Below are 19,552 nucleotides of genomic sequence, written 5' to 3' on the forward strand. Positions count from 1 at the left end.
AGAACCTGTCATTGGCATCGCTTTGGGCTTTGCCAAACAAACACTCAACACCTGGACGGCAAGAATAGTTATGGACTTCTGGCAGAATCTTCCAGGATTGGCTCACTCCAAGGCGTTTATTCACCCTTCGAAGCTTGATTCCAAACAGTTGTTGGATTACAGTAGGGATGATGTGTAGTAGGTCTTCTTACAGGTCACTGTCATTTGAATCATCACATGCAGAGACTTGGACTGTCGGAAGACAGTGTGTATCACCTCTGTCTGGAAAAAGATGAAACTGCAGGGCATATACTTTGTGCCTGCCCCGCTGAGGACCGATTCAGGTTCTTTGAGTTCCGTACTCTCACCATCTGACCTGAAAGACCACTCATCATACAAACTAATCGGCTTCGTTAAGGAGCTGGGTTCATTTAGCCGAGTGTGAATAGGTGTGAGCCACAATAAACCCTTGTGGGTTGCGGTGGAGAGTCAAATAGACCTACTCACTTTAGACCTACCCTACCCTCAAAATTTCGAAAATTCACGAAATTCACGAAGGTTCCGATTACACCTCATTCAAAAGGTTTCAACTTTCTACTTTTCTTCAATTCAGTTGGGCCATATCTACAAGAGAAAAATCCAAAATATCACATTGTTAACAATGATATTCGAATGTTGATAATAACCTATTCTTTCTTTTGCATGGCAACAAGAAGATGGACCCACTTAAAACATGATGAGCCATGCTATATTCTTTTTGATTAAGTGAGTGATATCATCAGTTACTAGTCTCGACTATCTCGTCAGGAAGATGAGCAAGATATTGCTCATCTACTACATTGGATTGGAAATTGAGCCTTCTGTGATTCCTGAAAGAAGCCCTCTCATGGCTGTAGAATACCATTTTGGATAATTACAGGTTATCTGAAAAGATCAGGAGAGTTTATCCTGGCTAGTGAATGTACAGTCAGAGCTTTTGATTCCCCCAGGTATCTGTAGATATGAAGCTCTGGTATTGTAGATGTGAACCAACAAATTTTTACGTCAGTGACCGCAGTAACTCTCCTTAAGAGAGCATCTGTGATTCCTTGACTGAGCATAAGCGTTTGTTGACCTGCTCAAGGGAGTTTGTTGATTCTACTGCTCGAAAATTTGGAGTAAGGTGTTTAGAATATTTCCTGATCTTGATAATGCGGTGTTACAGAAAGAAAAGTTGTGGTTCATTCGACGCTCGCCTTCTCTCAGGAAAAAACAAATGTGGCTCTGAAAAAAGGTCTCCTATGTTGCTCTTCAGTCAGCCAGAAGAATGCAGTTCCGATCCTCTCAGTTAACCAGTCGGTATCAACGACTCATTGGAAAAAAACTAAGAATCCAGTATATTGCTTTCGTGATGACTGCGCAACTGTTTCGTCATTCCATTCGGATTCCACGACATGGGCTGTGGATGCGAATTTTCACCGATAGTAAGATGTTGTATATCTAAATGAGCATCTAGACCATATTCTAGAATATTCTCTATGGCAACCAGAATTGTATGCTGAAGAGATTCCAGTTAATTGATCGATGTTGAGATTATCACAGATTTTGATTTTGTTGATTGAAAATCTGTTGTAGGACGAACTCATATCATATCTCGATCTTAAGAAGGTAATAAATTGCTGCATGGCTGCACCATTTAGTCTCTCAGTATTGTTAAGAGGATCAGGAGTTGGAGAAAGCTCTTGCTCTTCATATGATGTATTTTGTAGACTCAGTGACCAATTTTCCGGGCACTGGTCTATAAAAGGTCTCAGTAGCTAGCAAAAAAAGTAGTTCATCGCAGCGTCTCTTATATTCCTCTACGAAGAAAGGACACCTGGTATCTGAGTTAGCTCAGAATCATACATCTTATTGGCACGGCTCCATATCAGTTCACAATTAGCTACTGTCTACGGAACAGTACTTGATTGTTTTGAATTCTTGTTAAACATTTTTTCAGAACGTGTTCGAATATTTTTTCAGTTATATTTTGGCAATTGATATTCTCAGATTCCAGAATGTTTTTTCTCCTTGAACGAATATTTGAAAATGAGATGAAATTATCAAAAATACAATAAATAGAACTAGTGAGGGAGAAAAATATATTTCGGAAATTGAAACAGACCTGTTCGAAAGATTTTTTGAAATATTTCTGTAATAGATCTGTCTCGTTTATTCAGTCTGGAAAGACGAATTCACCAATTCATCGGTGGTTTGTCTTTGTGGCATTGCATATTTCTCTTTGCTTTCCATTCAATCCACTACGAATAAAAAAGAATCTCATTATAATCATGAAGGATTGATTTTTGAAGAAAGTGGGTGTTCCTTTCTACTTTTATGCCCATCCAACTCCCACTCTGGAAAAAAAGTTTCAGATCTGGGACTAGAATTCGAGTAGTCCACTTAAAAAATACACATTCTGAAATCAATTCGTTCCAGGATACTTATGTGGAAATTCTATTTTCCGGGGATTCCTTCAAATTGGTTCTAACATAACCAAATCATTAGGTTTTTGTTCATGTAGCATTGTTCATTTCTCGTGTGGTTTTCATCGAGTTTACTGCAAATGGAAAATACTTTCATTCACTTTTTGGAAAAAAGTGTATATCTATATGCCTTCATGTCTGTCAAACTCCCGCTCTAAGAACAAAGAAGAGCTCCAGGGCTGGGATTAGGATTTGAGTTTCCCTCTGCAAAAACTCTCCTCGTAATCGATTTGTTCCAGGGTGCTTGCAAGAAAATGATGTGAATGTTCTCAGAGATCCCTCTGAATCAACTCCAACATTAATTAACCTTTTCCACAACTTAGTATCATTCTGCGTGAAAATGTCTCCAACACATCAACCTCCTACGTAATTACCTGAAATGAAAATTCGTGGAAAAATGTTTCTCGTATTTTCTCACTCAGTGAGTTCAAGAGAAAAATTGGACGTAGCATTCTCGACGAATCGCACATGAAATGTAATGGCTCTAATCAATTGTAGGAAAACGGATTGTTAAATTGTCAGATAATTTCATATTATCAACAGTGTGTGTCAACATTGAGCTTACATTAGAAATTCGAGATGGGGAAAACAGTTATCAAAACATATTTTATATTGAAGTTTTGAATATTTATTGAATATTATTCAAAATAGAGTTTGCTCTGTGGAAGCGTGGCATATCAAAATTGTTTTTTTTTTATTGGAATGATATATATTGTTTTTGATATTCAGATTATGTCAGAAAAGTTTTTTTAACAAATACAATATTGTATAGGTATAGATCGAGCGGTTGGTGGAAATAATCTGGAAATAATGTCGGAAAATAAATCTCTTCAACCTCCCTCATTGTCAATTGAAAATCAGTTGAAAAGTGTGTATTTCATAATCACATAAAACAAATAAAAATAACAATAGAAATGGGGATAAGATTTCAAACCAAATTACTCCATTCCTAAATTGAAAGGGAAATATTCTCAGGAGAATCTTCCAAAGAAAAAAAATAAAAGTTCCAAAACAAATTCTTGATAGACCATGTTCAAAAGTTACTATCAAATACAAACTGGAATTAAAAAGGTACTTCAAACACTCGTTGTGGAAGAGATATATAATTTCTAATCCGTGTATCTGATGACTAGTTTATTTTGTGGTAATTCATGATCACTTCGATGGCGGTCGGTAACCAGGCAGTTCGACTTGGGTGTTCTGTTCACTCAGTCGAATTGACTGCCGTGTTGGTCGGTGGTTCAAGCCCTAGTCTGAACGATCGATTTTCACTGACATTCCTCCAACCCGTGTTAGAAATCACACGTTGAAAGGCAAGATCTCGTTGATCCTTGGCTCGCACAAGTTTCGACTTCTGAGGGTTGTCGTTCGTAGGGGTGCGACAGCTGGTTAACGGAAAAACAGGTTTCATAATAATAATAATAATAATAATAATCGTCTTTATTGTTACCCAGCTGTAGTTACATACAAATATTTAAATAAATTAGAGAGTTAGTTGCTGGCATAACAAAAGGCGAAGTTCTCAATTTTTTCTGCAGACCAGTGCACATTTACATTTTTTTCATTTTTGATTTTTTTTATATAATTTCACTGTGGTATAACTCATTCGAATATTTTGGTTTTATCATCCTCAATAGTTTCTGTAAGGTTTTCAACTACATTCGAATATAATCTTCATTACAACAATTTCAAAGTGACAATTTGACCAGAATTGTCAACCGATCGATCATTTTATGTATTTCTATTTGTATTATTCATTGTTTTTTGTATACATATTTTTATCTGACACGTTCGACGCCTAGATTAGTACACCAAATGAAGGCATTTATTATCATCATTGAGTTAGACTCTTCAACTACATCCAAACATATTTTTCTCACTTTTTCCATCATCACAAGGGATTTCCACCTATTTCAATGATCCCACCCTTGTGACTCACAACTTCGTCTATTTTCCGAACTCTTCGATACGGAGTTTCAATTTACGATTGAACTCACTCGAACATTACCGAAGTGTATAAACAACAACCCTCAACTTATCCGTGATAAGTGCTTACGCTGCGCATTTTCCGTGCCTAATTCGCATTGATTAATCGTGTCGCGGCTTGCTGTGACCAAAACAAGGCACGATATCAGATTTTGTGCACACAAATTGAACATTTTCGTGTGGCCATAAGGTCGAGCCAACATGAAATCCAACAACAGGAACTGATTTAATTTTTTTTGGTCAGTGTATTTTCATGATTGCTATATTTTCGAAGAGTGTAAGCTTTCACGTCCGAAGATAACTGTGTTAAAGCTATAACTTGTTTTTTTGTTCTTCGTTCCTGACGTTTCGTCTACTACTGCAGCAGACGTTATAGAAAACTTTAAGATAACAACGGTCGAGTTGTTCTCAACGCAGAAACTACAAAGCTGGAGTTTGTCTCCAATTGTATATTATCATAAGTGGGCGTGGCAACGTTTCCCTTGATTGAAATAAATGACTTTGTTTGCGATCAATTGAGAACAGGTAGCCAGATTTTACTAATGCTCATTGCCACATCCTATATATTGAAACTATTACTGTTTATGAATTTCAATGGTCCTTCTTTATATTTTTGAATACTGATTTTAAGTTTATCGAATATTTGTATATATTTGAATAATATAATGTAAGTGTCTTATTTGAGAGCGTGTTGGGCTACATCAGATTTGTTGGTTTGCGCGAGACGACAACTTCTCTTGTGTTCAGAGAGACGGCTTGGGTTAGGTCAGGTCGAAAATTAGTGGATCTGTTCGACCCTCCACCGCAACCCGCAGAGGTTTATTGTGGCTCACATTTATTCACACTCGACCAATTGAACCCAGCTTCTTAACGAAGCCGATTAGTTTATATAGTGAGTGATATTTCAGGTTAGATGGTGAGAGTGTGGCTCTGCCAAACTCTGAAAACCTGAATAAGTCCTCAGCGGAACAGATAAAAAGTATGTGCTCTGCAGTTCCATAATTTTCCAAACAGAGTTGACACACATTGTCTTTCAACAGTCCGAGTCTCTGCATATGATGATCCAGACGACGGTGCTTACTCGGGAACAGTACTGTATAAGGCAGTTCTTAGACAGTTGGAGGCATAGTGTCAGAGGTCATTTCCACAACAGAACTTATTACTTCCAGTGTCAACCAGCAGTGTATTGATTAATTCGTGCATAAGTCTATATGCAGTCAATCTAGCCTCTCTCTACAGAAAAATGTGGAGAGGAGGTAGATCTTAGGAGTACTTCCATGGCCTCTGACTAATGCCGCCAGATGTGTTTGAAACCTGAACTACAAGTTTCATCACAATTCCTTCGGTATGTCCATAGAGACAGCCTGGTTTGTTATAAAACTCTCTCCAAGTGAGCGTTCCAGCTGAGTTTCCTTATCAAGGATGATGCAAGATATTCCACCTCCATTCCAAATGAGATGGCCTGAACATTGAGGAAAAGTAGCGATAAATCGTCAAATTTTCTTCTCTTGGTGAAGGGGATCATCACAGTTCTGATGTGGCAGACACCTGCTGCCTCTGGCACCAACTGTGAACAGCGTCCATCGTACTTTGGAGGATATTACAAGCTACATTTCCCAACGTGGACCTCGCCAGCATGAGCTCGCAGATCTATTTCTCTTCTATCGAGGACATCAAGCAGACTGGTGCACCATCTGGTGCAACCACAGGAAGGGAGATAGTACCCGACCTAAACGGCAGCCCCTGATGACCCTAAACCTAATGGTCTCGTCTTGAAGGTTCGTAGTTGCAGAGAGACGGGTACATACACTTCTTTTCGTGGCTTCAATGTAGACAGATCCGCTGCAAGGAATCCGATACACTCCTGGTATTACCAAACACTCTTTGAGGTCCTTAGCTGACATCAAACCTTCTCTGGTAGCTTTTGTAAATCTAAATATTGGTTTCACGTCATGTTTCTCTAACATTCTTTCAATCCAGTTCATGATAGTTTTTACAAAGAGAAGGAAAGGCTCTACGGGCCTAGCTGGCGTTACTTTGACGTTATCCCTCCTGGATCATTCTGTACTCATTACCTTTAGAGGCATTTTTTAGGTGGTTGAGTTCCTTAGGAACATCTCAGGTGTTCACAGATGCGTCATGCCCTCTCATCCAACATTTCAATCACCCTTCTGTACTGTTGTGGCTGATGGTTAGAGTGTTTATTTAGGTACCTGTTTGTGGAAGTTTTCAATATGTTGAGCTACCATCAACATGGCTTTCGGAAACAAAGATCAACAGGCGACCTTCTATATTATGTCACCCATATTTGAAATAACGCAATCAAGAAACATGAAGAATCAAGAGCTGTTGCGTTGTTGAGCTGTTGCACAAACTGAAGGATACCAGCCGGTATCCTTCAGTTTGTGTGATATTCTTTCTCTTCTTCTTATACCAAAAATTAACCTTAGGCAGGAATTCTGAACTTTTTGTATACTTTTCTTTAATTGGTTGGTTGTACCATACAAAACATCAGCATAATTGAATATAGATAAAACTGATGATTTGCACAAATTCGCCTTCACCTTCATGGGTAAGAAATTTCGGTGTCCATAATTTTGAGCGAATAATATGTACGCCGAATAAACTGATTAACCTGGCTTTCGAATGTCAATTCCTTATCTAAAATGATGCCTAGGCTTTTGGCTTCTGGGACAACCCCAAGTACATGATCATTTACTACTACTTTCACAGATTTGCAAATATCATTTCTAGGGCCTTTTGGCCCGAAAACAATAACATTGGATTTACTACAATTTATATTTAAGCAGTTATCAGAAGCAATCTCCACAAATAATTTTAAGTCACTATTGATTTGAGTACACGCATTATCTATCATTTCAGGTGAGAAGCTATAATACAACTGGGTATCGTCTGCATACAAATGTATATTACAAAATTTTAAACATTTCGCAAGTTGAGATGTATAGATAGCAAACAAAAGGGGTCCCAAAATAGAGCCCTGTGGCACTCCACATATCAACTTCAGATATTGTGAGCTGTTTCCTTTTATGGTAACCTTTTGTTGACGGTTGGTGAGATACGATCTGATTAGTGATATAGCATTTTTAGAGAGTCCTATATAGCCAAGAATTAATAACATTAAATCGAAGTTAATAGTATCGAACGCTCTACTGAAATCAAAAAGTACCAATACTGTATTATTTTTTTCGTCACGTGCTCTTATAATATCGTCCACTATATGCAACAAAGCAGTTGTACAACTATGTCCATTACGAAATCCGGATTGAGTTATTGGAAGTATAGAGAAATTGTCAATGTGTTCTTTCAACTACTTATTGGAAAATACCAAGGATCCAATGTATTGCTTTGCTGACGATAGCATACTCGTCGTTCCATTTGGATTCTAGGACATCGGCTATGGAGGCACATATCCACCGGCAGAAAGAGGTTGTAGATCTTAATGAGGATCTAGCAGTGGTTTTCAATTGGGGTGAAAGTAATCAGGTTCAATTCAATGCCACAAAAACCTAGGCATCGGTTTTCCCCAAAGAGATAAATGTCTCCGAACTCTTTTATCTGGAGAACTGCGTTTATGTGAAATAAACTTCCTGAGAATGTTTTTTCAAATGAATTCGAACTCCAGCGATTTATATCCAATGTGAATCGCTACTTTCGCACAGTCACCGCTCTGTTAGCGCCTTAAGGATTTTCCTGTAGTGCTTGTGTTTTGTCCTTGAAAAAAATATTTTTTTACACTCGTTGAGAAGTAGGAAGCAAAAAATAATTGAATAGCGACTGTTTTACTTTTTCATAGGATTTGTTTTTCAAGTAATGAAAAGTTTGAAACGTGAATGACAAATTTCTCGAAGACCAGAAGGAAGAAGTTATTCGAGATCAGTCTAAATTGAAAATCGATTTCTCACTCAGTGAATGTTCAAGCCGGTTTCTGAACCGTTCCATTTTTCAAATACTCAGTCCAACAAAAAAGTCAAAATGGTTGGGACAAAGAGATCTAGATCTAGATCACAGCATAGGTAACAATCAGCATGGACACTTGGCCATGCCGCCTTTGATGTGGAAAAGTATCTAGACGCCATTTTGGGAAGTGACGATAAGAGGGCAGGACTCGCGAAATGGTTTTGGGCAGGTTCGCACTCAAACTTTTTATATCCAAAGTGCTCATATAATTTTGATATACCTTACGGAATGGACCCAAATTCAATCGATATAATAATTCCTGTGCAGACATTCTATCTGGTTATATGATTTTTTTCAAAAAATGTCAAAACAGCCGAATTATTTTGAAAATCACCAGTAAGAATACAATGGTTCAATCAACTGGAATATGAAGAAGAAATTGTCCAGCAATCAACTTTTTGGTATAAACTTTATGATCCACCTCTCTTGAGTCTTGAAATGAATGTGAGTTGGTATATTACTAACTGACCTTTCAGTTGAATTGCTTTTTCTTTATTATAAGAATTGACGTTCTCCTTGCATTTTGAAATGAACTCTTTTTCAACATTTTTTTTATATATACATAGGTAAGTTGTATCCAAACATCAACTTACTTTTGTTACTCCATTATTTTTATTCTTTTCTAGTAATACGTTCACAGAAATTTTTACCCTTCTGAAATGTCAATATAATGCAGTTGACCCACTTAGGATCCTTCTAGGTTTCCAGGGTAGCTGGTACTAGAAATACAAATTATTCACTTTAAAACATTTATTCGTGTCTCCAAATTATTATTTCATTCTTATTTTATTCTTTTTTTGACAATATTTTTCTGAGATTTGAAATTCCTATTTATATGTTTCAATGCATAAAATAATCTTACTCTACCTTATAACTTCAAAAGGTGTGATATTGGGAAATTTTCACATCTGTCTGTTTAAAATCTTTCTTTCCGTTAATCAGCTGCCGCCCCCATACGAACGACAACTCTCAGAAGTTGAGAAACTTGTGCGAGCTAAGAACTAACGAGATCTTACCTTTTAACGTGTGATTCCTAACACATGAATGGTTATAATTGAATTGTTCAAACAATGATACAAATCCTGCAATGACATTTGTCCCCACAATAAGATTCTCAAAATTGCTTTGGAAGTTTACTTCCAAGGAGGAAATAAAATAAACAAATTCCACAAACTACACCTAAATGATTTGATCCCCACAAACTTTATTGAAAAAAATATATTACAACATGTTTGATGTATTAATCACTTGAAAAAGCTAATGTCTAGCGAAACATGTTGTGATATATTTTTTCAATAAAGTTTGTGGAGATCAAATCGTTTAGGTGTAGTTTGTGAAATTACTATGGATCTTTATCAAGTAATGGCCGAATCAATCAGATAAATAATCAAATTCATTTTTGGGCATCCTTAAGTTACTGAATGTGTCAAGAGTTCAATTTTGAAATGTTCTGAAATAACAGTACAGAGATTCATGTTTTAATTCACAATTTGTTTTGGAATGGCCCACACAAATGTCACAACTATGAATTTTCAGTAATTTATTCATCAAGTAGTCCATCGGAAACATGAAAATGCTTATTTTGGTTTCTGAACTGTTACTTTCACAACTATTTACAGCACAAACGTGTCCACCGCCTATCAGTTTTTCCATTATGTTAAAAGTTAAAATTTACGATACGCACCGGTAACATATACGTCCTAACAAGAGCAAAGTCAAAAGCAGAATGAGAAAGTCTGTCACTTCCCAAAATGGCGGATTCATCAACGCGATGGATATGCGCGAACTTCTCCTGCCAAGCGAAGTGATATTGCTGATTGTTACCTATGCTGTGTCTAGATCTAGAAGACCACTGAAAATCTCCAAACAGAGAGTTCCTGAAATGTTAGGAGCTACAGATGGGAGAATAATCTGTTTAAAATCTGTTTAAAATATGTTTTTCCGTTAATCAGCTGTCGCCCCCATACGAACGTCAACTCTCAGAAGTTGAGAAACTTGTGCGAGCTAAGGACTAACGAGGTCTTACCTTTCAACGTGTGATTCCTAACACGGTTGCAGAATCATTCCAGCTTCAACCAGATAAATTCTCTCGAGAAAAATATCTGGTCGAAGCGGGAATCGAACACACGACCTTCCGATCATGAGTCGGACGCACTACCACCGCGGCCAATAATGAAAGCAGTATTTTATTTGATCAGCAACCAAGCAGACTTCCACCATTTTCTTCCACATTAGTTTGAATATTGAAGTTGATGTTTATCACTCAAGTTTCACAGCTTTCCAAAAAAATTTATCGAATACTTGCATGATATAATTTTGACATTGTATATCAGAAAAAACTGATACATCCATTGTCTAAACTTTTGAAAATGTTGTTTTAATCAAAATTGAAACAACTTGCTATTATTTTTTTGCTTCGTGTTCCTTAATCGTTATGAAAAATGCTCTCAGCTTCTCAATTCAATAATTTGCATATCTCTGATTGCAAATTATTGCTGATAGTGAGAATTTGATATGGATCACCCTGTATATTGACAGTTAAGTCGTGAAGTTCCATTGATGTTCATATTTGTACGTGTTTGCTTGAATATAATTGCTGTTGTTCACAAAGGAAGGTTTCAAAGTGATACTTTGAACAAATCCACCAAGTTTTCTTAAATTTTGTTGCGTTTCAAAAAAGTCGTGTTTTACTGTACATCATCCTTTCCTTTACTATATTTCAGTTTCCATCTGGAGTTGAATTAGCATGCAAAATTCTCCCACAGTTGTTCGATATTTTGTTTGTTTTAGGTCCCTGCTTTATGGAAAGGTATTACAGACAAAAATTTGAAACTAATTATTTCCCTTTGAACTGGCTTCAGCGTTTCATAGAAAGTTTGTAGCGAGTTTTCAATTCATTTGGGAACAGTTCCACCATTTGTTTTTGCCTAACCTTTCTGAATGAATTTAATGAAAGCTTACTCTTGATTACACCTGTTTATATGAAAGGAGTTGGAGTATTTGGAATTCGAACAGAACTGATCCAAAAAAAACATTTTTTGTATATACGATTTCCTGTATTGGAATATTGATCTATTAAGTTCGATTTGTTTTTTTATTCAAATCGAAGAATCTCATCAACAGAAACTAGTGATTACCACTCATCGAAATATCCAATATCAACCATTTTTAAATAATATACTACTGATGGAGTATTGATATGTTAGATTTTATGACCGTATTCCTACCTACCTTTGCATTGGATATTCAGTCAAAGAAAATACGGTGTCATCTTTTTTTTTCCAGTTGGACCTCTCGATGTGAAAATTTTAGGAGCAAATCAGCCGCTTTCTGCTGGAAGAAAGTACGATCTATTGTGCCAAAGTTCTGGGTCTAGGCCACCAGCAACCATAACTTGGTGGAAAAATGGTCAAAGGTTGGAGAAAACTAAGGACATGGTGAGTGAAATGTTCTGCTCTCAAAATAATAATGATATATTCCATCTTGGCAATGATAATAGTAATAATAATCATTCATTTCCTCAAGACAATTACAAACCATATGGAAAAAGTCACTTGCTTACATTTAAAATATAATAATACTAATACTAAAAAATTGATTTCACCGCAAATTGACACAACAAATATTAATCACAGGTTATAAAAACACTCGAGAACGTACCTTTCATCTGAATGGTACGATTTCGAGATCTGAAACTTTCTTCTACTGTGGGATCGAATGGGAATAGGGAATACTTTTGAGGGACCAAAAAGAAATTGATGAATGAGTTAATATTTTTTGACACAAATGAACATTACTGGAGGTTTTTTCAAACCCAAAACGTTATTTTAACACCTCGACACGGCTTTCGATCACCAGGTGATAATCTTCCAGAGAAAGATCAAAGTTTGATTTTCCTTTTGAAGATGATCTAAACATGTATCGAGTGTTGAAATAACGGTTTGATGTTGGGAAAAAGCTCCAGTAATAGTCATCACTACACCAAAGGTTCCAAACACTGCACCACAATTATTTTCTGAGACCTAGTAGGGATCGTGACGGCAAATGTTTGCGGTCACGATCCCTACGAGAGAATGTTAGATTATCTGATAACTTTACTATCTTCATTATTTTCTCAGTGTCTGTCAGATTACACCATAGATCTCCTAATAGTATAGAGGAATGAGATCTATAGAGTTTTGGAAGTTTCTTCAAGCTCGTTCCCTGTTCCTCTTTCTCGGTGTGTAGACAAACATTGTTCAATCTCTATATGCATACAGCCTAGTGATTCGTAACAGAAGTATGTTAACAAATACCAATTTATCAAAGTTGAATAAAATTTCGGAGAACGCCACGTTACTAAAATTTGGAAAAAATAATATATGACTGTTGTTAAAACAAATATAGAGGGCTTTTGTTGAATATATGCTCAACTAGACTCAGTTTTGGATCATCACAGTAGATTATGGCAGAAATATAAATCAGTATTGTGGTGAAACAAAGAAAAATAGGATGAATGTTTGAATATCGATACAGAAAAATTCCGAATCAAACGATTTCAAAGTTGTTCAGTTTTATGAATAATGATGATACTAATCATATGTTGAACTATTATACAGCTTTATTATATGTATATATACTAACATAACAGGTTGACATATAGCTGATGCAGTTTTTCCATCTTCAGGAGCACTCCTGGTAAAGTTTATTTCTGAACTATGAGCTCTGTGAGAATGGAACTTGACGAGGAGAGAGCACCAGTTTTTTAATTCCCAATAAAATTGCCTCTTATTCTTCAACCTGTTTCGAAAATCATAAATGTTACAAAAAATGTAGCGATGATTGCATATGTCTTTCAGACCTCCAATGACGGCAACACTACAACAAGCACCCTGTCTTTCATACCAAAGAAAGAAGATGATGGTAAATACCTTTCTTGTAGGTCAGAGAACAAAATGGTATCTTCAGAGAGCCTCGAAGATGGATGGAAACTAGAAATTCACTGTGAGTATATATTAATAATAATAACATCTATATTATTTTTCCTTTTAGTGCATTTGAATAAAAATAATCCTTCAAAATATATTTAAGAAAATAAAGAGCGAAGTTCAACTCGGCAGCGAAGAATACCTATGCGTACCTGTTGATATGATAAGAAAGAAAGAAGTATAAAAAAGTATAAAAAATGTCAATACAGTTTTTGGTGAGAAGAGCAGTTTTCAAGCTTGGCATGTGAAAATAATGAATGAAAACCTACTGATAAGTCCTGAACAGAAGGTTTTCAGGTTGAGATTAGAAAGTTTGGATACTTCCTGTTATGAAATTTCGTGGAATGAAATTATATATTTTGCAAATCTGGTAACTGAACGATCTCCTGAGGAGTTCAATTCTGAATGGTGGTGGGACAATATTCCTCGATGTCTAATGTTGACATTTTTAACGTCAGTGCGGAATATTATTTTCTGGTAGGATGATTTAAGGAAGGAGGTTTGCAGAATGTAGTAATCTTCTGTTTTCCATATTCAACCAACCCGCTTCACAAATCTTGTTGAAAATTCTTTTTCACCCCATATATTAACCGGAGGCAAGAATTTTGTACCTTCTGAATTTTTTGTTCAAACTGGTGGGTTGAATTTGCCCTAAAATATATAATATCCCGTAAACATTTTATTTGCAAAATATCATTCATTTGATGGTTTCCGTGAGACTTCCCGAAATGGATCAAAATAGTTCTGAGCAATTACATTCATTATGGGATATTTGAAGAAATGATTTATGATCATCATCTCAATGACATTTGTGATTGGACGCTTCACATACATTTTTCTCATGACTTAAAAATTTGGTAAAATATTGAACTTCATAAATACGTATCATATCAAATAATTTCTTTACTCAGTGAAAATCTGTATTTCTGCTGATGAACTGAAAACGTTGAAAACCTGACATTCAATTTTTGTAATATAAAAATCCGAAAATCAACGATTATTTGAAGACGGAAGTTGAGCTAGGAAAAGAAGTTATTTCAACCACTCGACTTATGAATTATTTATCTATTCCTCATTTGAAGTTATTTCGAATTGTAATAATTGGTAAAATTCTTATGGACTTCATGCTTAACCGTTATACAAAAAATATAAATTCATCGCACCTGTTTGATATAGTGGTATATACAGGGTGTTTCAAATTCTATCCTCACTATTGGAATCTCGGAAATTATGAGAGTTGAATTGAGCAAAGTTGCGCATTTACCTGACTAACAATATGTCGTTGAGAAAGTTCTGAATATATTGGGAGATATCTGGAAAAAGCAGAACTTTCGGAAAATGGTGTTAATTTTTTTCTGCCTTCATTTTTCGAAGTGTAATAGATTGCATTTCCACATTGCAGCTTTTCCCTGCTCCATAATGATGTTTTCAAATTTGCTATCCGACGTTTCTTCGTTGATTGTTGATTCTGTCTGCATATTTTTTCCTAGGCTTTTCAAATGAACCAAACTTGGTGAGATTTTGATCCAATAACTTAAACATAGTTCGATGTGATTGTCGTCTTTTGGAATACAAGTTTGAATACATCTTTGATGTCCTAACACTGTTTTTATCGTATTTGTAATAAATTTGTATCGTATCTCATTTTTCTTCATTCGTGAAAGTCATTTTTTGCCAAAAATTCAATGACTTGTACAATAACAAAATATCATTGAGTATAACAAATTGAAAGTCAAATTTAGAAAAATCAAAAGTCAAACCTAGAATTAAAAGAATTAATTTTTTTCAATACCTCCAATTCTTAGAGAAAGAATGATAACTTATGATACATCATTAAAAAGGTAAAATCTGATTCTATTTAAAACTGAAAATATACAATGTAGCGCTCATAAAAAAAATACTTGATGATTGTGCATGGCCGGAAGGCGAACCGTCGGATAACAAAAAAACTGAAAACACCATTATGTAGCAGGGAAATAGTGGCAACATGGAAGTGCGATTTATTTTCGAATTCTTCGAAAAATAAAGCCACCAAAAATAAAAATTATTTTCCAAAAGTTTTGTTTTTTCCGGATATCTCCAGATATACTCAAAATTTCAGAACTTTCTCAACGGTATATTGTTAGTCAGGTAAAAGCTTTGCCCCAATTCAACCATCTTAGTATATCTCATAGTTTCCGAGATCCCAGCATTTGTTGTGTTGTTTAAAAATATGAGTTAGTCCTGATATTTTTTCTTGGTTATTTCTGACACTTTTTATAATTTTATAGTTATTGTCGAGTGACATTTTTTTCATCAGGTGGCTAGTAACGCATTAAGAATTTGATGTACCCATTTTTGTTACAGATACACCGGAAGCAACAATAGTTCTGGGGACATCTCTGAATCCAGACGTTATACGTGAAGGCACCGACGTTTATTTCGACTGTATCGTAAATGCCCATCCGCCAGTCTACAAAGTTGAATGGAGACATAACGTATGTATTTTGTTCCTTTCTAGTTGAACAAGCACTGTAGAAGAATCTTCACGTCGGTCTGAAAGCGGTGCCTGATAGGAACTTTCTGTCTTGCCTCAGATCGACTTTTTTCTATCCTCTTTTCATATTCTGACTCCAAGGGTTTTACCCAAAACTTCGTAATCAATTTTAGTGATCGTCTCAAGCATTGAAAATTGCACATATGAAAACAATAAATTGTAGTATTAATTTTTTCAAGATGTTATTTAGTGAGTGAACCCATAGTATTGTTGAAGGTCCACTGGGATCCTCAGCTGGATGGAAAATGGGAAAATTCACAGAAAAGGATGAGTTTCTGAAAAAGAAACTTCATAGTTGCCTACCTCTTCATATTCTCATTTAACAAATTTTGTGGATTACTTTCGTTACAGAAGCAGAATTGTTTCTCTACCCACTTTTTTGTAACCTAAAGTTGTTGTCTTGTGCGAGAAATGTATGTTTTTGTCTTCTGAAGTTCAAAAAGATGCTGAAAAGGAGTTGAAAACAGGTGTTTTCGTATAAAGAACTTTCAAAAGTACACCATTGAAATGATATATTTCCATACTGGTGAGATTTTATAACAATATTCATTCAAGTATGACCTAACTAGATAGAAAAATGTAATTTTCATGTAGTTCAAAGTTTGAAGCATGAAAGTAGTTGTTTAGAATGAGGTTATTTTTTCCAGTTCATAACAAGTTTTGGATCAGTGAAACAACCCATCTTCCATTAGGCAAAGACACTATATTTGCAATTCTACAAAAACTACAATCCACCGTCAACAATAACAAAAATAGACAAAAATGTTCACCGACTGATTTTACCGACCCTATAAGGTCTTTCAACAGATACTCTTGAACTTTGACAATTGATAACGGTCATCTTGTTGAAGCTAATCTGACAAACTAATTGTCATTAATTCACTATGTTTTGCCGAATGCCAAAATTGATGTTCTGTTCGGGCAACGTATCGTTCGCTTCGCCCATTTTACGCTCGCCATAATCGTCCTATTGAGAGGACTATTCGCACTCCTTCACTTTTACCGTCATCCAGTCGACCAATCAGAAGCTACCGCGCGTACAGCGGGAAATTCAAATTAGTAGATGAACAAAGAGACTACGAGCCCAAAATCCTTTTTTTATGGTGCTAAACTATTTGCAACTTTCAAGATTCCGAGGAGCGGAATCTTGTGGAACACCCAACTCGAGGTTGGTGTGTTTCGGAGGGTGGTTTCAGGTTGACCACTATCCGTACGTCGGAGAAACGCAAGATATGCCGAAACTATCGCCGCCGTCTGTGAGAGTGTGTAGGATAATTCGAGGCTGTTGATTTCGCGTTATTCACAAAGACTGGACCTTCCTTAGACCACAACTTGGCAAATTTTGCGTCGTGATTTGGGCCTGCACCCGTACAAAATTCAACTGACCCAGAAACTGAAGGTGAACATTGAATTATACGTGATATACATTGAATTATACGAAAAGCACTTTTTGTATCAATTTCATACTCCAAGCATAGAAGAAGAAGTTATAGAAGATATATAAAATGGAACACTGGAAGCAATGGATTTCAAAAATCAACTCTTTATGAGTATATGTATATCGTGCAAAGGAGTTACTTTCAGACACAAACTGGAAATACTCCCTTTCGAAATAACTACTGCCATAAAAAATAAAAACAAAAAATGTTTCACAAGAAGCTACGTTGAATTTTTTGAATCATCTCTGGTTCGTAGACCTTCTTCATCCTTTTTTTCCTTTCTTCCTTCATGGTTTTTCTTATTCACGGTTTTTCTTATCTGCAACTACATCTTATTATTTAGCGTAACTATGACTCATCGAATGATCATCAAACATATCACAAATGTGTTCAAATCTGAGATTTTTTTTAGCCCCTTCTATAATTGTCGGCACATAAACATTGTTAGTTATGTTGACATTTCTAATCCTTTCACCTTCTTTTCTTTCTTCTCTTGACCACGATACAAAGCTATGCTTTATGTGGTTGACTCTTTATTTATTTCTAATATTGACATTGGTTACTCCAGTTGTTTTTGGCAAATAAATATTTTCATTATTATATGATAACCATGTATTCAAAACGTTTTATATTGGGCGATGCAAATTATAAATTGAATGACCACGATTTTTATAGATGGGAATGTAAAGTTGTATGTAGTCTGGAAAAAAATTAGATTCAACTCATTTCCGTCTAAGACGGCAAATCTATTGTTTAGGCAAACATTCCTCCAAGTATTCACAATAGTATTCGGTAAGCTACTTTCAAATTGCTCCACACCGTTACTTGCGAATTCACCCACGATTGTGAAATCCAGAATCCCATTCTCAGAACTCAGAAGTATGCTAATTCTCCAGGAGGTAACTGCATGTTCCAACAAAATCGAATTCCAGGTCCTATCTCGGAAACAAGGTAATTAAATAACTGAGACGTTTATTCGATTCCCAACTTCATTTTGTTCAATACAAATATTGGCATTGAGCACGCAAAGTTTCTTTAGAAGTGGTGGGAACAAAAACTATCGGTTGAAGTTGGATGCAAATATCCTTCAGGTTACAGAGACTGGAAACAGTGAAGAATTTTTCTACAACGTCAGTGTTGAGTAACAGTATAGGTGGACTGTATTTTCTGTGACATGAATTTGAATGTTGTCTTTCTGCGTAATTTTGGTGGATTGTGAGAAAGCAACTATTTCCATCTGAACCGGACTGTTACTCGTTTCGATCAAAGCAGGTTTTTCGGTTTCAAATCTCGATGGATAATACTGTTACTCTGAAGACATTCCGCAGTAACATCTATCTCTATCACTTGGGCTGCTTCTCGACCATTCGAGCAAGCTTTCCCTTCTCTTGCACTTCCGACCGTAGTCAGGGTAAGGTTTCTGGGAAATTACATTGCCGACAATTACTTTCAAAACCAAATTCTTTAAAATTCATCTTTATCGGTTAGCGATCTGTTCTAAAAGTGGAACAGATGGTGAATGTTTGATATGCCCAAGTCGAATCGAACTTCACATATGGCATGTGCCTGTGGGGCAATGCGCCAGGCGCCAAAAATATTTTCATTGCACAAACGAATATTGAGATGTATTGCGAGAGTTTCTAACAGAGAATCGTGTAGAGCTATTTTCAAAACATTTTGTGTTTTGACGCGTCCATGTCTCTTCATTTTCGAAATGTGTGTCCATGTTCTTGAAAATAAGGAAACTTCCACTCGCAATTCGAATGTTCATGATTATGAAACAAAATAAAACAACATTTTTTTGTGAATTCAGCAAAAAATAAATAAATTCATGTGCTCCTGATCATTTTGGCTTTAAAATATTTGACATTCTCCCAGAAGAAAAAAGTATATAAATGAATTGTCTTCATACAAACATCAGTTGAGAAACTTTTCAATGTAAGAATGTTTTTATACTATCTGTGATTTTATAAAAATTCATAATTTGTGATTAACTATGTTTAATGTGAATTTTAGTGTTAGTGTATTTCAAACATTTTTTATGTAAATTTTATTTCAATGTACTGCTTTACCTACTAATTGACAATATCGATTGAGTGATTGAAACAACGGCTTTATGCGACGATAGAAGAGGTAGAAACTGAATTGCTGACAGTGCAT

General features: G+C 35.7%; 1 protein-coding gene across 2 annotated transcripts in view; it reads left to right on the forward strand.

Moving 5' to 3' along the window:
• The window catches only part of side-VII (sidestep VII transmembrane protein), a 338,106-nt gene that overhangs the window by 295,807 nt on the left and 22,747 nt on the right, over positions 1–19,552 (forward strand). For both annotated transcript variants that reach the window (XR_012468277.1, XM_074186061.1), the window contains exons 6-8: positions 11,736–11,887; positions 13,289–13,433; positions 15,764–15,894. Coding sequence is in view for 1 of the 2 variants with exons in the window: in XM_074186061.1 (XP_074042162.1) it covers positions 11,736–11,887; positions 13,289–13,433; positions 15,764–15,894 (428 nt within the window). In the remaining variant the exon portion in view is untranslated. The remainder of the gene's footprint in view (positions 1–11,735; positions 11,888–13,288; positions 13,434–15,763; positions 15,895–19,552) is intronic.

Source organism: Leptinotarsa decemlineata, unplaced genomic scaffold (assembly GCF_025532065.1).
Source record: "Leptinotarsa decemlineata unplaced genomic scaffold, Ldec_3_MD MMD2_tig00078422_RagTag_RagTag, whole genome shotgun sequence".
NCBI classification, from domain to species: Eukaryota; Metazoa; Arthropoda; class Insecta; order Coleoptera; family Chrysomelidae; genus Leptinotarsa; species Leptinotarsa decemlineata.